The sequence below is a fragment of the Pyricularia oryzae genome, chromosome 3 (genome assembly GCF_000002495.2).
Source record: "Pyricularia oryzae 70-15 chromosome 3, whole genome shotgun sequence".
NCBI lineage: Eukaryota > Fungi > Ascomycota > Sordariomycetes > Magnaporthales > Pyriculariaceae > Pyricularia > Pyricularia oryzae.
The window spans coordinates 3,121,762-3,140,074 of NC_017849.1; the positions used below are offsets into that span (position 1 = coordinate 3,121,762).

Consider the following 18,313-nt stretch of genomic DNA (forward strand, 5'->3'; position numbering starts at 1 on the left):
TCCCCGAACCCAACCCGACATACCGCGGGCCGCCCCCAAGCCAAACGCGGAGCTCCCGCTTAACGACCCTATGGACCTGAGCAGCCAACGCCGCCACAACCGCAAGGAAAACATGCTATGTTACCGTTGTGGATCCCAAGAACATTTCGTTGCCAAATGCCCGGAACCGGATACCCGCCGCACGCGGCTGCACCAGGCCGGAATCGAACGATCCAGGTCCAGGTCCAGATCCCCGCGCCAAATACAAACCAAACTCCCTAAAAACCCCCGCCGCGGCTCGGACGCCAGCCGCTCCAGCAGCCGAAGTTCGAAAAACGGAGCCCGCCTGGGATAAGTCGCCCCCAGGCCGCCAAGGCCGCGCATAGACCGCCGGCGATCCGCATCTCTGCCGCCGCCGTTCACGGGTTCCCCGTTGAAGAGGAATATAACCAACGATCCGACCTGATGATCCTGCCTGCCGAACTGACAGTGGGGGGCCAAAACCTCCCAACCTATGCCCTCACCGATTGCGGTGCGGAAGGAAAATGCTTCCTCGACCAAGGATGGGCCGAAGAACGCCAACTACAAATGTATCCGCTGCGAAACCCATTCGACATCGAAGTATTCGACGGAAGGACCGCCGAAAGTGGGAAGTGCACCCATTATGTCCGAGGACAATTGAGAATCAAGGACCACATCCAGAAAAACGCGCTGTTCTTCGTCACACAGCTAGCCCACTACCCCATTGTGCTAGGAATGCCTTGGCTAAAGCAGCACGATCCAACGATTGGATTCGCGTCACACGTTATTACGTTTGACAGCGACTATTGCCGCCGACACTGCAATATGCCCGACAAACCGGAGAAGGTTAAAGCTTTACACGCCGTACCAAAAAAAAGCCGCCCCCAGTACCAGGCTGACCGACCGCCGTCCCTCCGCGAAATGGATATCGCCCCTATCTCCCTGCAAGCCGCGAGCATGTACGCCCGCCGCCGATCCTGCCGACTGTACGCCGTAACCTTGAAACAGATTGATGAGGTCCTAGCCGCCGACCCCCAAAATAGGAACGGGCCGACCCTGCCCGAAACAATCCGGGAATTCGCGGACGTATTTTCCCCGCAAGAAGCCGAGAAGCTGCCCCCACACCGACCGTCCGACCACCATATCCCGCTTATAGAAGGAAAAACGCCGCCGTTCGGCCCCCTGTACGCCATGTCCCGCGAAGAGCTGATAGCCCTTAAGGAATGGCTGACCGCAGAGTTGAAAAAAGGGTTTATCAGACCCAGTTCGTCATCCGTCGCCTCGCCCGTTTTGTTCGTGAAGAAGCAGGGAGGAGGGTTGAGGTTTTGCGTGGATTACCGCGCGCTGAATAACATTACCGTAAAAGACCGTTACCCGCTGCCGCTAGTCCGAGAGACCCTGAACAACCTGGCCGGCATGAAATTCTTCTCGAAAATCGATATCGTTTCCGCTTTTAACAATATTCGGATTAAAAAGGGGGAAGAATACCTGACGGCATTCCGCACGAGATTCGGCTTATACGAGAGCCTAGTCATGCCTTTCGGGCTAACGGGAGCCCCCGCGACGTTCCAGAGATATATAAACGACTCCCTGCGCGAATACTTAGACGTATTTTGTACAGCCTACCTGGACGACATTTTGATTTATAGCCGCACCCGAACAGAACACGAAGAACATTTGAAACTCGTACTGGAAGCCCTGAGGAAAGCCGGGCTATACGCCAACGCCGCGAAGTGCGAATTCTTCGTGACGGAAACCAAGTTCCTGGGCCTGCTGGTCGGCGTCGAAGGCGTAAAAATGGACCCTGAAAAAATCACCGCTGTCCTGGACTGGCAAACACCCAAAAAGCTTACTGACGTACAAGCATTTTTGGGGTTTGGCAACTTTTACCGGCGCTTTATCCGAGATTTCTCAAAGATCGTAGCCCCTTTGACGAGATTGACCAAGAAAGACGTCGCATTCGAATGGAATAGCGCCTGCGAAACCGCCTTCCGACTGCTGAAGAGAAAGTTTACCGAAGCCCCCGTACTGGCGCACTTCGATTGGGAAAAGGATGTGATCCTGGAGACCGACGCTTCCGATTATGTTTCTGCGGGAATATTGTCACAATACGGCGACGACGGAATACTCCGCCCCGTCGCGTTCTTTTCGAAAAAACACACAGCTACCGAATGCAATTACGAGATTTACGACAAAGAATTGCTAGCCATTATCCGCTGTTTTGAAGAATGGCGCCCGGAACTCGAAGGGACGTCGTCCCCGGTCCAAGTAATTACGGACCACCGCCACCTGGAATATTTCACGACGACGAAAATGCTCAACCGCCGACAAGCCCGATGGGCCGAATTCCTGTCAAGATTTAATTTCCGTATCACCTACCGACCCGGGAAACAAGGAGCGAAGCCCGACGCACTAACCAGGAGGTCAGAGGATATGCCTGAGGAGGGGGATGAACGACTTAAGCACCAAACACAAGTCGTACTGAAAGAACACAATTTACCTGCCCGCCCCACCCGGTTACAACCCATAATCCGCCAAAACAAACCCCTATTGCCAAGACACCTGATAGAGCTACTAGACGCCGGATACGAATCCGACCCGATAACGCAATCTGCCCTAGAAGCGTTGAGGACAGGCGCCGACCGCCACCCCAAGCTGCAACTGGCCGAATGCGAAGAACAATCCGGCTATTTGTATTACCGCAATAGACTGTACGTACCCGATTCGAATAATCTGAAAGCCGAGATCCTGCGCCGCTGCCACGACTCCCCCGTCGCCGGTCACCCCGGCAAAGCAAAAACCTACGACCTGCTGTCCCGAGAATATTACTGGCCCGGAATGCTACATTACGTATCATTATGGGTAAAGAAATGCCAGACCTGCCGCCGAATCAACCCGTCCCGCGAAGGCCACCAGGGCCTCCTGCGACCCCTGCCCACTCCTGAACGCTCATGGCAACACCTGTCGATGGATTTTATCACACATTTGCCGCAAAGCAACGGCCACGACGCCATCCTAGTGGTCGTAGACCGCCTGACTAAGATGAGACACTTCGTCCCTTGTAAAGGGACCTGCAATGCCGAGGACACCGCCAACCTGTACCTACACCACGTATGGAAACTACACGGGTTGCCCCTGACGATAGTTTCGGATAGAGGCACCCAATTCGTGTCGAAGTTTTGGAAACACCTGACAACCCGTTTGAAAATCGACAGCCTGCTATCCACTGCTCACCACCCCGAGACTGACGGACAGACCGAGCGTTTTAACGCGTCCCTGGAACAATATTTGAGAGCTTATGTGGCCTACCTGCAAGATGATTGGGAAAGTTGGCTTCCCCTCGCCGAATTCACAGCCAACTCCCACAAGTCCGAGACCACCGGAACCTCCCCGTTTTACGCGACTTACGGATTCCATCCCCGCATGGGATTCGAGCCGGTACCCCTGAACCAGCCTTTGCCCGCCCAGCGGGATGCCGAAAAGCTAGCCGCCCGAATGGAAGCCATTCTGGAACAAGCCCGCGCCGAAATGACCGCCGCCCAAGCCCGTTACGAAGAACAGGCGAACCGACACCGTACCCCGGCCCGCCGGCTTACCGTCGGCCAATATGTGTGGTTAGACGCACGGAACATCCAGACCGCCCGCCCGCAGAAGAAACTGGATTGGAAGAACTTGGGACCCTTCCGAATTTCTGAAGTGATTAGCCCGTACGCCTACCGTTTGGACCTGCCGTCGTCTATGAGAGTACACCCTGTTTTCAATATAAACCGACTAAAACCTGCTGACGTTGAGCCCCTGCCGGGCCAACAACCTGCACCGCCACCCCATTTGGAAGTGGAAGGTGAGAGAGAATACGAAGTCGAAGAGATCCTCGACTCCTTTTGGGAAACCCGCGGCCGAGGAGGCCGCCGGCTGAAATATATCGTCCGTTGGGCTGGATATAGCGAACCCACGACTGAACCTGCCGATTACCTGGAAAACGCTGCTCAATTGGTAAAGAATTTCCACCGTCGATACCCCCATAAGCCCGGGCCCCGGCCGTGACGGAGCTCGGCCTGGAAGGGGGGAATACTGTCACAGACCTGAAGGACAGCCACTGGGCTGTCGCTTAGTCATGACCCCTGTCACGTGAAGGCGCGAGGGCCGAGCGCCTCGCGCGCGTATATCTACGCGAAATCTCTGCAGTCTCCGATATGTAGCTCCTCGAGCTACGTCTTCGTCAACAACCACCTGCTACCCCGTACCTGGAAGACTAGATAGCCAATATACTCTGTCCTGTTACCTGATCGCCCGCACCTACCTGTCCGCCCTGCCAGCCCGTGACAAATAGTTAAAAGTAAAAGTAGACGGGAAAATAAAATCCCGAACAAATAAAAACACCCATTGAAATATATTATAACCCTCGAATTTATATAATTTCTATATATATTTATAATATGCACTGTTCTTTTAAAGTTAATATAATAACGCCAATTTTATTTATATAGGGTTTCTGGTATATAAAGCGCATAGGGTTTACAATTAGAATTATTACATATCGATATATAATAAAACTTTACCGAAAAATACGTTAATAATATATAAAACTTACACTAATTTAATAATTAAAATATATGTGTTACAACCAGGATTGGTACCGACACGATTGGGCAAGAACGAAAAAAATGTCGGGAACCCAAGCCAGGACTACCAAGGAGCACGAGGTCACGTGGTAATAAAATAAAAAACCCTAACCCGATTACCAGGGCCGGAATAATTACAATTATCGCCAAGAAAATAATTAACCCAGCTGTAATTACCCCAGGGTAATTATAATTATTTATACGGGAATAATTACATCTGGGATATAATTTATATAAGGCACGTTTATTACCATATAAATAAATTTGATTTTAGGATTGTTAAGCAGCAATTAAATTTTAATTAATTTTAATATTTATTTGAAAACGATTATAATTTTACGCCCAATTATTAAAAACCCCAATTACCCAATTAAACGTTTAATTGTTTTAACCTACTGTATTTTATTATAAAAATAAGTTACCCCGATATTTTAATCGTAATATTTTAATTGCTCCTGTTCAGTATTTTATTTTAAAATATACCGAGCAATATCCGACAACATATTTTCCCAAACGTCCAAAAATAATACCCCCAATACCCCGGTTACGAATAGCAAGGCGGCCCAAAAAGCCCCTGTTCGGCCCAAGGACGATAGCGATAGCGAAAACGAGGAAAACTAGTTCCGCAAATAGATTATTAGGACCAACCAGGAATTCCACGAACAAACGTTCCGCGCAACCCAATTTTAAAAAAAACTCCAAATTTTCCAAACCAATATTAACGTTATTTTAACCATTTTTAATGGGCGCGAAAAATTCAAATTTAACCCCCCAATTACGTTCGATAATATACCTGGACAATTTAAAAAATATTTTATATAAATACGTATTTACCAAATATTTTATTTGGAAATTTTCCGCAATAAAATAAAAAAGATAATATATATGGCCACTTTTTTCCGAGGACGAGCTTTGTTTTAATTCGAGCTTTTATTGCAGGAATAATTTAATATACCCCCCGAAAAACGACGTTAAAAAATCACCGATATTTTTTTAATTTTCGCAGGGTATAAACGCACTTTCCGTTCCTTATTCCAGAAACCCGATAAAAAACAACAGACCGAACGAAATTTGGCCAACCTACGACAAACCAAATTAATTTCCGTTTATACAACCGAATTTAAAAAGCTAATAACAAAATTAAATATAACCAAAAAAACCAAAATTCTCCAATTTTACCAAAAACTAAAATTAAAAATAAAAAACGAAATATTTAAATTCGACCGACCCGAGGATTTTCTCGAATACGTCGAATTTGCAATTAAATTTAACAACCGGATTTACGAACGCCAATAGGAAAAATAAGGCGGACAGCGAATATTCGTTATTTCGATTCGATAAACCAATACGGGACGCAAATACCAATACCCTTAACCCATATACCACAGAAATAATAGTGGATGGTAGCAGCCCCGTTATATAACGTCCCAAACCTATAATATAACTTATAATATTTATAATAAATTTATGGACCTTAGTATTATATAATATAAAAAGCCCCGTAAAAACCCCAAAAGCGGCAAATGTTTTAAATGCGATAAAATAGGGTATATCGCCAAAAATTGCCCGAGAAACCAGGAAAATATCCCTGATTTTAGAGGCAAAACCGAAAAACCACGAAAATTTAATATTACCAATTACCGGCAATTACGGCCTAACTAATATAATACGATAAATTGGACCACCTATTATAATAACAATTGTATAATTTATAATAGTTCCAAAATCGACGCAGGCCGGTACCTATAAAAACCCCGAGGTATTCGAACCCTAATAATAGGGAACCGAATATTTATAGGGATAAAATAACCAATAAATTTACACCGACGGGAGACCCAATTACCCGAATTTACGGGTTCGGACGTTTTAGGAAAATCAAATAAGGAATTTTTGGGACAAACCCATTATATTAAAACAACCAATTAATTTTTAATACAAAAATTAAACGAGGATTTAAAAAAAGAATCCAGCAAGGAAAAAACCATACCCTCGAACTAATATAACGCAATAAAGGAAAATAACCTTTATATATATAAAAAAAACACATCGATTTATACCGAAACAACCAATTAATATAATTTCCCGGATTACTATTACAAACGCAAATCCGACATTTTACGGGACCAATTAATGCAATTTTTGGAAATTACCCGACTTTGGACACCAAATATCCTTAATACGCAGAAATCTTTTGGGTAAAATGTTTCCGAAATAATTGTGGATTCCATTTAAATAGGAAGATAATCCACAATTTTTTCCCACGACGACGCAAAATAACAAACATTTACAAAATATATATTATAACCGACCTACCAAATTGGGAAATTAAAATAAAATTTAATATTAAACCAACCGCAATTTTCACGCCTAACGACAATTATTTTATAGCGTATTATAACCAAAAACAATTTTTATAATACAAATGCACCCGAAACGTATGCAAAATATATATACGCTAGCCAAAACCCAGGCCTGGCACGAATAAAAATTACGGTAACCAGGATTTGCACCAATAACCGAAATTATATGGAACTCCAACGTATAAAATAACGAGGAAACCACAAACGCACGCAAAATACCCGTACTAATAAAATACCCATTTAATTTAATCGAAATAAAAAATAGCCGCACATCCAGGAATAAAAAAAACAAAAACCCACGACGCAAATCCAATAAATTAAAAAATTAGGACAATTAAACGGTATAGGGCACCGAACGGCGATAATAAAAACGAAACAAAAAACCCTAAACGTTATATAAAATATTATAATAATATATAAATATATATTTTTCGATATATAATTCGATAATAAACCCATATAAATATTTTTCGATAATGGAATATAAAGCAATTATATTTTACCAAAAGTCGTAACAAAGCGACGGATATTTTGGCAGTAAAAAAAAAATTATACCAATTGCAAACCGTGGAAAGAAAGGCAATTTTATACGGGAACAGTATTATCGAAATAAAGACCGTATATTTTTGGATGGAAAGTTATGGACGAAAAAAAATCATTATTTTAAATATTACGGAAATAAGGGACAAAAACGTAATATTAAAAATCCCCTGGTTTAAAAAAAGCAACCCCCGGATAAATTGGATAACCGGCCAAATCCAATGGAAAAAGCCGTTAGTTTTTAAAAGAAAATCCGAAAAACGGATTTCACGCAACGAACGTAAAAAATAGGAGCGAAATTAACAAAAAATTATAACGTTATTAAGGAAAAGCGAACCACGCCTGGAATTAATATTGGAAAAATCGCGATTATCCATAAACGAAAAACGATCGAATTTTACTATATTAATTGACAATATCCCGGCCGAATACCGGATATATGGACGATTATTTAGCCCCGAATTCGAAATAAAATTACCCGAATATAATCCGTTCGACCACAAAATACCATTAAAAAAATACAGCCCAAATTCCACAAAATATACGGTTTAAACCCAATATAAATGGAAATATTAAATAAATATTTTGCAAAAAACTTTGAAAAAGGTTATATTAAACTATTAATATTACCAGCAAAATACCTAATTCTTTTCGTACCAAAGAAAAACGGAAAATTATAATTATGCGTGGATTACAAATAATTAAACGATATTATTATAAAAAATTGCTACCCATTCCCATTAATAGGAAAATTCCGAAACATATTTTATTAAATACAATGGTTTACAACGCTAAATTTTAAAAAAACATACAATTTAATCCGCATAAAGGAAGGCGAAAAATGGAAAACAGCGTTCCGCACCCGACGAAAATATTACGAGTACCTAATAATGCCTTTCGGCCTTACCAACGCCCCAGCAACCTTCCAAGCCATAATTGACCACGTTTTTAGGAAATGCCTAAATATTTTCGTCGTTATTTACCTGGATAATATCCTTATTTTTTCCAAGACGTTGGAAAAATATAAATAACACGTTTATACAATTTTACAAAAACTGCAAAACGTTAAACTTTTAATTAAACCCGAAAAATATCTTTTTTATAATAAATAAATTAATTTCCTAAAATATATTATTGTTTTTGGAAAAATTAGGATGTGTCACGGGCAGGCAGGGCGGACAGGTAGGTGCGGGCGATCAGGTAACAGGACAGAGTATATTGGCTATCTAGTCTTCCAGGTACAGGGTAGCAGGTGGTTGTTGACGAAGACGTAGCTCGAGGAGCTACATATCGGAGACTGCAGAGATTTCGCGTAGATATACGCGCGCGAGGCGCTCGGCCCTCGCGCCTTCACGTGACAGGGGTCATGACTAAGCGACAGCCCAGTGGCTGTCCTTCAGGTCTGTGACAGGATGGAGGAATTAAAAATCCAAATAATAAAAAAATGGTTTTAACCACAAAACGTAAAAGACGTTCGGGCATTTCTCGAATTCGTAAATTTTTACAAAAAATTTATTAAAAAATACGGCGCAATTATTACCCCATTAACCAATATAACCAAAAAAAATTTAAAATTCCAATAGACGGAACAAATACAACAGGCTTTTAAACAATTATAAAACGCAATAACCAAAAAACCAATTTTTAAAATATTAAACCCAGCGAAACTTTTCGAAATCGAAACCGACGTATCGGATTATATAATCGGAGGATAATTTAATTAACGAAACGAAAAAAAACGGTTGCATTTTTGCGCCTTTTTTTCACAAAAATTATATGGACCAGAATTTAATTACCAAATTTACGACAAAAAATTTATAATTATTATTCGAATATTTAAAAAATGGAAACCACATTTTATCCGGAATTAAATATAAAATATTAATTTACACGGACTATAAAAACCTAACCTATTTTACCATTAATAAAATATTAAACAAACGGCAAATTAAATAATTAAAATTCCTATTAAAATTCCATTTTAAAATTATTTACCGAAAAAAAAACGGAAAACGGCAGGGCCGACGTTTTTAACCGAAAACCAAATTACGAAAATATAATACCAAAGAAAACGCGGATTATTTTTATAATAAACGAAAACGGAAACTCTTTACCAACGCACCGAAACCTAATAATAACAAATACGGTAACCACGCCAAAAAAATACGGAAGATCCACGGAAATAAAACCCACGGATACCAAGGAATTTCCAAAATATAAAAACGGTTAAAATAATATTATAATTTTAAAAAAATACGATAAAAAATACGAAAAACTATTAAAAATTGCGAACTTTGTACCAAAAATAAGTCCGCAAAATATAAATTTTACGGATTTTTATAACCTTTACCAGCCCCCAGCAAAGTATAGCAAATTATTACAATGGATTTTATCGTTAAATTACCTTCTTCGGAAAAACTATTTATTAAAACCAAATACAATAGCATATTGGTTATAATGGACAAATTCACCAAATATATTTATTTCCTACTATATAAAAAAAGCAGCAACGCCGAAAAAATCGCCTATATATTTTTACAAATAATTGTTAACAATTACGGACTTCCAAAAAATATTATTACAAATAAAAATAAATTTTTTATATTAAAATTTTGGAAATCCCTAATAAAACAATTAAAAATAAACCACAAATTATCCACAATATTCCACCCACAAACGGACGGATAAATAAAACGAACCAACCAAACGTTGGAATAATATTTAAAATATTATATAAACCACAAATAAAATAATTGGGTACGGCTATTATCCACAATATAATTCGTTTATAATAATTTAAAAAACGAAAACACCAAAATAACCCCATTTTACGCAAATTACGGATTTAATCCCACAGTATACGGAAAACCCAAAATTATAATTACGGTACCGCGAACCGATAAACAAACGAACAAATTATAACAATTATACAGAAAATTCCAACAGGAATTAAAATTTGTACGAAAAAAAATAATAAAATACGCCAACCAATATCGGATAAAGGGACCATCTTTTTACAAAAAAAATAACGTTTACCTTATTCGACGCAATATTAAAATATAACGATTTAATAGCAAATTCGATTTTAAAAAACTTGGACCTTTTAAAATTAGCAAAAAAATTAACGACACCAATTATAAATTATTATTACCAAATATTATAAAAATTTACCCCATATTTTACGTATTATTACTGGAACCGGCATTATACGGCACCAATATATAAAAAACGATCGAAATCGACGCAAAATAAATTTATAACGTTAAACAAATATTCGACCACAATGTTACGATCAAAGTATCGGGTAATTTGTTCTTATAGTAAAATACAGTGGGTTGAAACAACTAAGCGTCTGGTTGGGTAATTGGGGTTTTTAATAATTGGGGGTGAAATTATAATTGTTTTTAAATAAATATTAAAGTTAATTAAAATTTAATTGCTGTTAAACAATCCTAAAATCGAATTTATTTATATGGTAATAAACGTACCTTACATAAATTATATTCCAAAAGTAATTTTCTTTAATCTGTTACAAATTATAGAAATTATTTCGCCTAATTTATTATAATTTTTTAAGGATTATTAAAATTATTTTTTTGGCGGTTACGTGGCGTTACGTAACTTTTTTTTTAAATAATCGATATTTTATCGGTCGGTAATTCTTTTGGGCGAATGTCGCTAAAAGGGGTATAGCCCCGCCTAGCCTCCCTGGTACCGGCCCAATTATTTGGTTATAATATTAAATTTCCTTTCTTTTGGCCAAATCCCTTTAGTTTCAAATAATCTGTATTCCCCTAATTCCTATTTTTTAATTTTATTCTTTCCTGGCTAATCTTTCCGCGCTATATTTAACCGTATAACCAAATCGAAATTTGGTCGTTTGTCGACAAAACGCCGCCACGTTTTCCTTTTTTCCCTATTATCGACCGATATTGTTAAAATGTTTTTTTATAATCCCTATTGTACCAAAGGCGTAATATTTTGTCAGATATTTCCGCAAAATTTTATTCGGTATATAAAATGAGTTTGTTCCAACCGTTTTGGGTATAATATATTAAATTTATCCGCTATTTAAATCCGTTATATTGGTTGTTAATATTCGAAATTGGATACGGAAATTAAAACGTTGGAGGAGCAAATTTATACGCAATAGGCGAAATTGTTTCGTTTGCGAAAATAAAAAAAATTATAATTTAAAAAAATAATGCGGGTTATATTTCGCGGAATTAACGATTTGGAGAAATTGGATCGCGTGGAGCGGAAGGAGGTAAAACAGGAAAAACGGCGGCAATTGTCCAAAATCCTTTCTAAAATATTATTTAAATTGTTTTTTCCGGATTCCAATTTTATTTGGGATTCGTCGTTCCCGATAAATCTTTTAAATCCTTTTTTATTAAATAAAATAAATATTTTTGCGCAATATTTAATCGGTAGGTTTTTTATTTGTTTATTTTGGTTCGTAATATATATTAATTGTTTTTTTTTGCAAATATGTCCAATGGTATGGTTTCGGGTCCTAATTGATTTTTAATTTTTGGGAATAATAAATGGTATTTTTTTAAATCGTCCTTTTTTTTTAACTAATTTATTCGCAGGTCCAATTTCTGGTAATATTGGCGGAATGGTTCCTGGTAATTTTGGAGGTAATTAAGGGGTTCCCAAATGTTTTTTTCGTATCCGTAATTTTCCTATTGTTAATTATATGCATTATTTTGCATGTAATAAGCCCACTTTTATTTGTATATAGCCAATTTTATTTAGTGCCGAAGTGGAGTGGGGAATGGTGGAATTCCGTTACTTTGTTAATGCAGGAATGCAATTTAAAGGTCAGCGAGTGGGGTTAGCTACCCTGTACCGGGTTTAATACCCACCCTGCACCTGCGAGTCAGCTACCCTGTACCGGGTTGAAAATTTCACCAAGTCAACGTTTAAATGCAAACCCAGAGATGGTTTGTATGCAAATGAGGGTGTTTTTTCAAAAACCCATACAAATTAGTTTTTCGGAAATTCATTCGCGGCACCGGAACCTTTTCTGGCGTGCGGACCCCCACTTCGATGTCGGAGAGTATGTAAGGGAAATAAAGCAAAATCTCCCCCAACCAATTATTTATCAGTACCAAAATTATAGTGCATTTCTACCTATTATTTAGCGCTTTTAGCACTGGTTATTTACCACGCCGCACCTAGGGTTTACCCCTATATCCCCTGTTAGCACCATTATTATTAACACCTATTTAACAAAATATTTTATTTTGCCGTGGTTGCGTTTATAATCGAATATTCGTTTAATATTATAAATTTGTTTTGCGTCGATTTCGATCGTTTTTTATATATTAATACCGTATAATGCTGGTTCCAATAATAATACGTGAAATATAAGGTAAATTTTTATAATATTTGGTAATAATAATTTGTAATTGGTTATATTAATTTTTTTGCTAATTTTAAAAGGTCCAAATTTTTTAAAATTAAATTTGCTGTTTGGTCGCTATATTTTAATATTTGTCACGGGCAGGCAGGGCGGACAGGTAGGTGCGGGCGATCAGGTAACAGGACAGAGTATATTGGCTATCTAGTCTTCCAGGTACAGGGTAGCAGGTGGTTGTTGACGAAGACGTAGCTCGAGGAGCTACATATCGGAGACTGCAGAGATTTCGCGTAGATATACGCGCGCGAGGCGCTCGGCCCTCGCGCCTTCACGTGACAGGGGTCATGACTAAGCGACAGCCCAGTGGCTGTCCTTCAGGTCTGTGACAGTATTCCCCCCTTCCAGGCCGAGCTCCGTCACGGCCGGGGCCCGGGCTTATGGGGGTATCGACGGTGGAAATTCTTTACCAATTGAGCAGCGTTTTCCAGGTAATCGGCAGGTTCAGTCGTGGGTTCGCTATATCCAGCCCAACGGACGATATATTTCAGCCGGCGGCCTCCTCGGCCGCGGGTTTCCCAAAAGGAGTCGAGGATCTCTTCGACTTCGTATTCTCTCTCACCTTCCACTTCCAAATGGGGTGGCGGTGCAGGTTGTTGGCCCGGCAGGGGCTCAACGTCAGCAGGTTTTAGTCGGTTTATATTGAAAACAGGGTGTACTCTCATAGACGACGGCAGGTCCAAACGGTAGGCGTACGGGCTAATCACTTCAGAAATTCGGAAGGGTCCCAAGTTCTTCCAATCCAGTTTCTTCTGCGGGCGGGCGGTCTGGATATTCCGTGCGTCTAACCATACATATTGGCCGACGGTAAGCCGGCGGGCCGGGGTACGGTGTCGGTTCGCCTGTTCTTCGTAACGGGCTTGGGCGGCGGTCATTTCGGCGCGGGCTTGTTCCAGAATGGCTTCCATTCGGGCGGCTAGCTTTTCGGCATCCCGCTGGGCGGGCAAAGGCTGGTTCAGGGGTACCGGCTCGAATCCCATGCGGGGATGGAATCCGTAAGTCGCGTAAAACGGGGAGGTTCCGGTGGTCTCGGACTTGTGGGAGTTGGCTGTGAATTCGGCGAGGGGAAGCCAACTTTCCCAATCATCTTGCAGGTAGGCCACATAAGCTCTCAAATATTGTTCCAGGGACGCGTTAAAACGCTCGGTCTGTCCGTCAGTCTCGGGGTGGTGAGCAGTGGATAGCAGGCTGTCGATTTTCAAACGGGTTGTCAGGTGTTTCCAAAACTTCGACACGAATTGGGTGCCTCTATCCGAAACTATCGTCAGGGGCAACCCGTGTAGTTTCCATACGTGGTGTAGGTACAGGTTGGCGGTGTCCTCGGCATTGCAGGTCCCTTTACAAGGGACGAAGTGTCTCATCTTAGTCAGGCGGTCTACGACCACTAGGATGGCGTCGTGGCCGTTGCTTTGCGGCAAATGTGTGATAAAATCCATCGACAGGTGTTGCCATGAGCGTTCAGGAGTGGGCAGGGGTCGCAGGAGGCCCTGGTGGCCTTCGCGGGACGGGTTGATTCGGCGGCAGGTCTGGCATTTCTTTACCCATAATGATACGTAATGTAGCATTCCGGGCCAGTAATATTCTCGGGACAGCAGGTCGTAGGTTTTTGCTTTGCCGGGGTGACCGGCGACGGGGGAGTCGTGGCAGCGGCGCAGGATCTCGGCTTTCAGATTATTCGAATCGGGTACGTATAGTCTATTGCGGTAATACAAATAGCCGGATCGTTCTTCGCATTCGGCCAATTGCAGCTTGGGGTGGCGGTCGGCGCCTGTCCTCAACGCTTCTAGGGCAGATTGCGTTATCGGGTCGGATTCGTATCCGGCGTCTAGTAGCTCTATCAGGTGTCTTGGCAATAGGGGTTTGTTTTGGCGGATTATGGGTTGTAACCGGGTGGGGCGGGCAGGTAAATTGTGTTCTTTCAGTACGACTTGTGTTTGGTGCTTAAGTCGTTCATCCCCCTCCTCAGGCATATCCTCTGACCTCCTGGTTAGTGCGTCGGGTTTCGCTCCTTGTTTCCCGGGTCGGTAGGTGATACGGAAATTAAATCTTGACAGGAATTCGGCCCATCGGGCTTGTCGGCGGTTGAGCATTTTCGTCGTCGTGAAATATTCCAGGTTGCGGTGGTCCGTAATTACTTGGACCGGGGACGACGTCCCTTCGAGTTCCGGGCGCCATTCTTCAAAACAGCGGATAATGGCTAGCAATTCTTTGTCGTAAATCTCGTAATTGCATTCGGTAGCTGTGTGTTTTTTCGAAAAGAACGCGACGGGGCGGAGTATTCCGTCGTCGCCGTATTGTGACAATATTCCCGCAGAAACATAATCGGAAGCGTCGGTCTCCAGGATCACATCCTTTTCCCAATCGAAGTGCGCCAGTACGGGGGCTTCGGTAAACTTTCTCTTCAGCAGTCGGAAGGCGGTTTCGCAGGCGCTATTCCATTCGAATGCGACGTCTTTCTTGGTCAATCTCGTCAAAGGGGCTACGATCTTTGAGAAATCTCGGATAAAGCGCCGGTAAAAGTTGCCAAACCCCAAAAATGCTTGTACGTCAGTAAGCTTTTTGGGTGTTTGCCAGTCCAGGACAGCGGTGATTTTTTCAGGGTCCATTTTTACGCCTTCGACGCCGACCAGCAGGCCCAGGAACTTGGTTTCCGTCACGAAGAATTCGCACTTCGCGGCGTTGGCGTATAGCCCGGCTTTCCTCAGGGCTTCCAGTACGAGTTTCAAATGTTCTTCGTGTTCTGTTCGGGTGCGGCTATAAATCAAAATGTCGTCCAGGTAGGCTGTACAAAATACGTCTAAGTATTCGCGCAGGGAGTCGTTTATATATCTCTGGAACGTCGCGGGGGCTCCCGTTAGCCCGAAAGGCATGACTAGGCTCTCGTATAAGCCGAATCTCGTGCGGAATGCCGTCAGGTATTCTTCCCCCTTTTTAATCCGAATATTGTTAAAAGCGGAAACGATATCGATTTTCGAGAAGAATTTCATGCCGGCCAGGTTGTTCAGGGTCTCTCGGACTAGCGGCAGCGGGTAACGGTCTTTTACGGTAATGTTATTCAGCGCGCGGTAATCCACGCAAAACCTCAACCCTCCTCCCTGCTTCTTCACGAACAAAACGGGCGAGGCGACGGATGACGAACTGGGTCTGATAAACCCTTTTTTCAACTCTGCGGTCAGCCATTCCTTAAGGGCTATCAGCTCTTCGCGGGACATGGCGTACAGGGGGCCGAACGGCGGCGTTTTTCCTTCTATAAGCGGGATATGGTGGTCGGACGGTCGGTGTGGGGGCAGCTTCTCGGCTTCTTGCGGGGAAAATACGTCCGCGAATTCCCGGATTGTTTCGGGCAGGGTCGGCCCGTTCCTATTTTGGGGGTCGGCGGCTAGGACCTCATCAATCTGTTTCAAGGTTACGGCGTACAGTCGGCAGGATCGGCGGCGGGCGTACATGCTCGCGGCTTGCAGGGAGATAGGGGCGATATCCATTTCGCGGAGGGACGGCGGTCGGTCAGCCTGGTACTGGGGGCGGCTTTTTTTTGGTACGGCGTGTAAAGCTTTAACCTTCTCCGGTTTGTCGGGCATATTGCAGTGTCGGCGGCAATAGTCGCTGTCAAACGTAATAACGTGTGACGCGAATCCAATCGTTGGATCGTGCTGCTTTAGCCAAGGCATTCCTAGCACAATGGGGTAGTGGGCTAGCTGTGTGACGAAGAACAGCGCGTTTTTCTGGATGTGGTCCTTGATTCTCAATTGTCCTCGGACATAATGGGTGCACTTCCCACTTTCGGCGGTCCTTCCGTCGAATACTTCGATGTCGAATGGGTTTCGCAGCGGATACATTTGTAGTTGGCGTTCTTCGGCCCATCCTTGGTCGAGGAAGCATTTTCCTTCCGCACCGCAATCGGTGAGGGCATAGGTTGGGAGGTTTTGGCCCCCCACTGTCAGTTCGGCAGGCAGGATCATCAGGTCGGATCGTTGGTTATATTCCTCTTCAACGGGGAACCCGTGAACGGCGGCGGCAGAGATGCGGATCGCCGGCGGTCTATGCGCGGCCTTGGCGGCCTGGGGGCGACTTATCCCAGGCGGGCTCCGTTTTTCGAACTTCGGCTGCTGGAGCGGCTGGCGTCCGAGCCGCGGCGGGGGTTTTTAGGGAGTTTGGTTTGTATTTGGCGCGGGGACCTGGACCTGGACCTGGATCGTTCGATTCCGGCCTGGTGCAGCCGCGTGCGGCGGGTATCCGGTTCCGGGCATTTGGCAACGAAATGTTCTTGGGATCCACAACGGTAACATAGCATGTTTTCCTTGCGGTTGTGGCGGCGTTGGCTGCTCAGGTCCATAGGGTCGTTAAGCGGGAGCTCCGCGTTTGGCTTGGGGGCGGCCCGCGGTATGTCGGGTTGGGTTCGGGGAGCCGCGCGCGCGGGGGGCGCTGCGGCCCGAGGGGTACGTGTCTGTCTATTTTTATACTGCTGGTGCTGGCGGTAGCGGTTATCCAAGCTTTGCAGGTGTCGGGTAAATTCGTGGTACTGGCGGGATGGGGCGGGGTTGTGGAGGAGCATGTCCTGGAGCTCTTCCGATATTCCCTGGAATAGAAGAGGGGGGAGGGCATCCTCCGGCATTTCTCCTTCCAGAGACAGGCGTTGGAACTCCGACAGATACTCGGCGAAATCTACGTTCCGCTGCTTCAGGGCATATAGTTTGTTTTGTGCGTTTTGGACGTGGTCGGGGTCCCCGAATGCCTCCTCTAGGTATTGGAGGAGATCCGTATAATCTCCGAATTGGGGTGTGCCTCCGACCATTTTGGGCAGGATCAGGTTGTACGCTTTACCGGACAGTCGACCGGCTACATAAATCAGGCGTGATTCGGGGTTGGGGAAGCGGTCTTTGTTTGAGGTCATTTTCCCCCGGATTTGGGTGGCGAAGCGGCGGAGGTCGGAGCGGGCGCCCGTAAATTTATCGGGGTCTGGAAGTCGTTCAGAAAGGCGGGCGGAGGCGGGATGTTCGGAAGCAGGCGGCGGAGTCGTTCCCATAGGAGTAACCATAAGGGGTTCAACAGGCGTGTTGGTAGTTGGGGCGGGGGTGGTTATGTGTACCGTGGGTAGCGTTACGGTCCGAACTTCCTTCAGTTCGGACCGTGTTTTCTCTAATTCGGCGAAAGCGGCATCCCGGGAGGTTATGGCGGAGGCCTTTTCCATGGCCATGGCCAGAATGTCGGCCTGCGCCTTGTCGCGGACACGGTCCGTTTCGGCGCGGGCGCGTTGGGTCTCGGCTTCCTGCATTTCTAGGCAGGAGTTCAGGCGGACGTTGCTATCGTGCAATAGTTGCAGCTTTTGGTAGGAATCGGAGATGTAAGACACCCATTGTTCAGGGTGT

General features: G+C 43.8%; 2 protein-coding genes across 2 annotated transcripts; both read left to right on the forward strand.

The window, feature by feature from the left end:
* Nucleotides 1-11,723: 11,723 nt before the first annotated feature.
* Nucleotides 11,724-12,173, forward strand: MGG_16782 (uncharacterized protein; the record flags this gene model as incomplete). Its single annotated transcript, XM_003712099.1, has 2 exons — nucleotides 11,724-11,997; nucleotides 12,118-12,173. Coding segments are annotated over 2 exons (330 nt in total), but the record flags the coding sequence as incomplete, so codon positions are not given.
* Nucleotides 12,174-12,246: 73 nt separating this feature from the next.
* On the forward strand, nucleotides 12,247-12,709 carry MGG_16783 (uncharacterized protein; the record flags this gene model as incomplete). The annotated part of the gene is made up of 3 exons (XM_003712100.1): nucleotides 12,247-12,361; nucleotides 12,519-12,587; nucleotides 12,651-12,709. Coding segments are annotated over 3 exons (243 nt in total), but the record flags the coding sequence as incomplete, so codon positions are not given.
* Nucleotides 12,710-18,313: the final 5,604 nt, after the last annotated feature.